This window comes from Phytophthora parasitica (genome assembly GCF_000247585.1).
Source record: "Phytophthora parasitica INRA-310 unplaced genomic scaffold supercont2.99, whole genome shotgun sequence".
NCBI lineage: Eukaryota > Oomycota > Peronosporomycetes > Peronosporales > Peronosporaceae > Phytophthora > Phytophthora nicotianae.
The window spans coordinates 41751-44694 of NW_008649085.1; the positions used below are offsets into that span (position 1 = coordinate 41751).

Genomic DNA, 2944 nt, shown 5'->3' on the forward strand with positions numbered 1-2944 from the left:
CCTCTACAGGCTTTACTCCTTTCAACGTGAACGGCCTTGTGAATCCCCACGCCCCGCTAGAACTGCCACGTGGTGGCTCAGGGCTTGAAGGGTACGGAATAGCCGAGAGGCTTGCTGATGCCAGCCCTATTCCGGTACCCAAGCAAGTTGATGACTTCGTCTCGCTGGGACTTAGCGTTATGCGCCAGGTGCGCGACGCTATAGCTGAGAGCCAAGACCTACAAAAGGTGCATGCGGTTGCTCGGAGCAGAGAGAATAGAAAGGTTTGAGGTCGGAGACCTCGTTTTATTCAATGCAAAAAAAAACTACCTACACACGCAATGTCGCCGTCTTCAAGACAAAACTAAGACCTAGGTTCATTGAACCGTTCAAGGTCGTGGCCAGGAAGGGCCTATCGTACACGCTTAATCTTCCGAAGAAGATGCGCACCCACCCAGTGTTTTATGTGGGCTTAATCCAGCCACATCTTGGCCCTGCTCGGGTGAGCGTAGCGTCGCTGGTGCCAACTCGGACAGCAGCTGCGCGTCAGCGAGTTGCTGGGTGACGGCAGGTGCCTGTGAGGCCGTGGGTGTATGAGCCACAGCAGGAGCCTGTGGGGAGCAGGTGGCAAGGTCACAGCAGGCTGAGGAACAGCAAACGGGAGAGCCACGCCAGGTTGAAGAACAGCAAGTGGCAGAGCCACAAGACGATAACCGAGCTGACGAAGACGCAGAAATATCTCCAGCTGATCCTACGGCCCAGCGTCTTGACGCTCTAGGTCGAAACTCGGGTTTGAACCACTTAAGGCGTGTCAAACCAGTCCACCATCGGTGCATCTCTTTAAGAACATCCGACACGCGGCCAACAGAAACGTTCGAGTCGTGGGAAAACTGGCTCAGACATCTGACGCGCTGTTTCATAACAAGGTGCTCGCTGGTACTCACCACGCTAGGGTCCAGCGGTGGCTCGTCTCTGCTCGTTCAGCATGTCGAGCTCCATTATCACGTGAAACGTCTTGTGGCGCGACGTCGTCGCCAGGGTCATACCCAATATTGTGAAGTGGAGGGGTTACCCTCAGTCGCATAACTCTTGGGAGTTGAGGTTCCCCTCCTGCAAGGTTGCCTGACGCCGTAGACGCTTATGGTCGGGCCCATTCAGTACCGAAACGCCGTCATCGTGTGCGACAGCGTCGCCAGGCACTGAGCGCTGTGTGTTTTTCACTAGAGTGGAGTGAAGACAGGTCGGCAGCCACGCTCAGGCCCTGACCAGTGGCTGGGGGCAGGCTCGTGAGAATAAGCAGCAGAGATCGCAGCGGGAGCAGAAGGTGTAGACGTCTCATGATGGTGGGGACGAGGTCCCGGGAGCTGACGCCTAGCTTTTGTGAAGTCCAAGCGCAAGCGTCTCTCCAGACGAATATCTGTTTCAGAGAAACTAGCTCGAAGACCGTTATAAGGCGTGCTAGCTCCACCCAGTTTTGGAACTGTACTTCATAAGCATTTTGGGATTCACTAGGGTTGAGAACAACCGGAATGGTTTGTACGGAAGGAACCGACTGTCGGTTGAGCTGCAATTTCAAGTGCTCCCGATACTCAAGAGGTGTTGTGACTTGTGGAGTCAAGTATCACTCGCGGAGTGTGTGCCGAAGCACCTGCTCATCAGCGGTAGCGGCCGCAGGCCCACGCACATACGTGTCTAAGGGTTGCTGTGCAGCACGATGTGCAGTCTCAGCAGCGTCACGTGGCTGAAAGCCATAGTCGCGACGTGATGGATGGACGAGCGACCGGGCCACGAGTCTAGACGACTGCTGTGAACGTTACTCGGTCGACAGCATACGGCCTTGGGCCTCATCTAAGTCATTCGTAACAACGTTTAGATCACGCTGGACTTCTTCATCGTACCTTAAGAACAACAGAGGCGCATCGTGCAAGGCCCATATTGGCTTCCATCGTACTGGGAATGGATTACATGCTCGAAGCTCTCACATTGGGGGTGACTGAGGCACTGAGCCATGATACCTAAAACAACATGTTGACGAGACCTCGGAGAGCCATGGGCTCGTCCATGCCAATCTGACATTCTTCCAGTTCATCGAACCTCTGGGTGGAGCCTGAGGTTCTTGAAGTTGGCTCTCGTCGCCTTGGCTGCTCATGGAGTTTGTGTCGTGTCGGCAACGGTGTTCGCGGTGGTACAGTGCCACAGAAAGGTTGGTGGCAGCTCCTGGAGCAGGCGCTGGGCGCGCGTGTTGGTCTGGGACCGCTTGAGACCTTATGGCGCTTCGCGCTGAAGAGGTTTGGCCGTGGGCCGGTGACGAGGAGTTGAGCATCAACGATGCGAAGGCGTTTATGAGCTCACTGAAATTCTGAATGCGTGATTGAGGTGCAGTGACCTCCGACGTATTGCCAAGACTTAACGTCACTTGCGGAAGTTCGAGAACGGAATGTTCTCGGGTAATGATATTACACTGTGTGGGACACACAAGGCGTACTGAGTACTCGAAGAGTTAACAGACTCTCTGTACGTGGGCTGGAAGCCACACGTTACGAATTTGACTAGGTTTAACTATGTTAGATTGTTAAACACAAACCTTTACCCCTAGGCAGCTTGGCCGCAAATAAAAAATTACAAACAGTTTGAATTTTGAGAAAAGTAAGAGTTATTTGAAGTTAAATAACTCTTCATCCCTAGGTTACTGGTTTGAGTTCCTTGGATAAGGAGGTAAGGATAAGGGACTCTTTGAGTCGAACGTCTTCCTCTTACGTTGCCCCGCTACAGAAGCAGTCGGATAGTGAAACGAACTAAAATTTGTGCTAAAAAATATTCTGGGAAAAAAGTCAGGTGTTGACGCCGACGTTTTGACCGGTTGCTCAATATATTTCTTATGAAAGTTATAGAATCAAAGTTTTGGAACAACAGTTGTCAGAAAAAGGGTCATTCCTTTGGGTCCAAAAATTAATTTTAGTGGAAC

The 2944-nt window shown here is 52.3% G+C and overlaps 2 protein-coding genes across 2 annotated transcripts; both read right to left on the bottom strand.

The window, feature by feature from the left end:
* Window positions 1-404: 404 nt before the first annotated feature.
* On the bottom strand, window positions 405-899 carry PPTG_19085 (hypothetical protein; the record flags this gene model as incomplete). Its single annotated transcript, XM_008917342.1, has 1 exon — window positions 405-899. The coding sequence occupies one exon, from the start codon at window positions 897-899 to the stop codon at window positions 405-407; it is 495 nt and encodes a 164-aa protein (XP_008915590.1).
* Window positions 900-1671: 772 nt separating this feature from the next.
* Window positions 1672-1913, bottom strand: PPTG_19086 (hypothetical protein; the record flags this gene model as incomplete). Its single annotated transcript, XM_008917343.1, has 2 exons — window positions 1672-1827; window positions 1878-1913. The coding sequence occupies 2 exons, from the start codon at window positions 1911-1913 to the stop codon at window positions 1672-1674; spliced, it is 192 nt and encodes a 63-aa protein (XP_008915591.1).
* Window positions 1914-2944: the final 1031 nt, after the last annotated feature.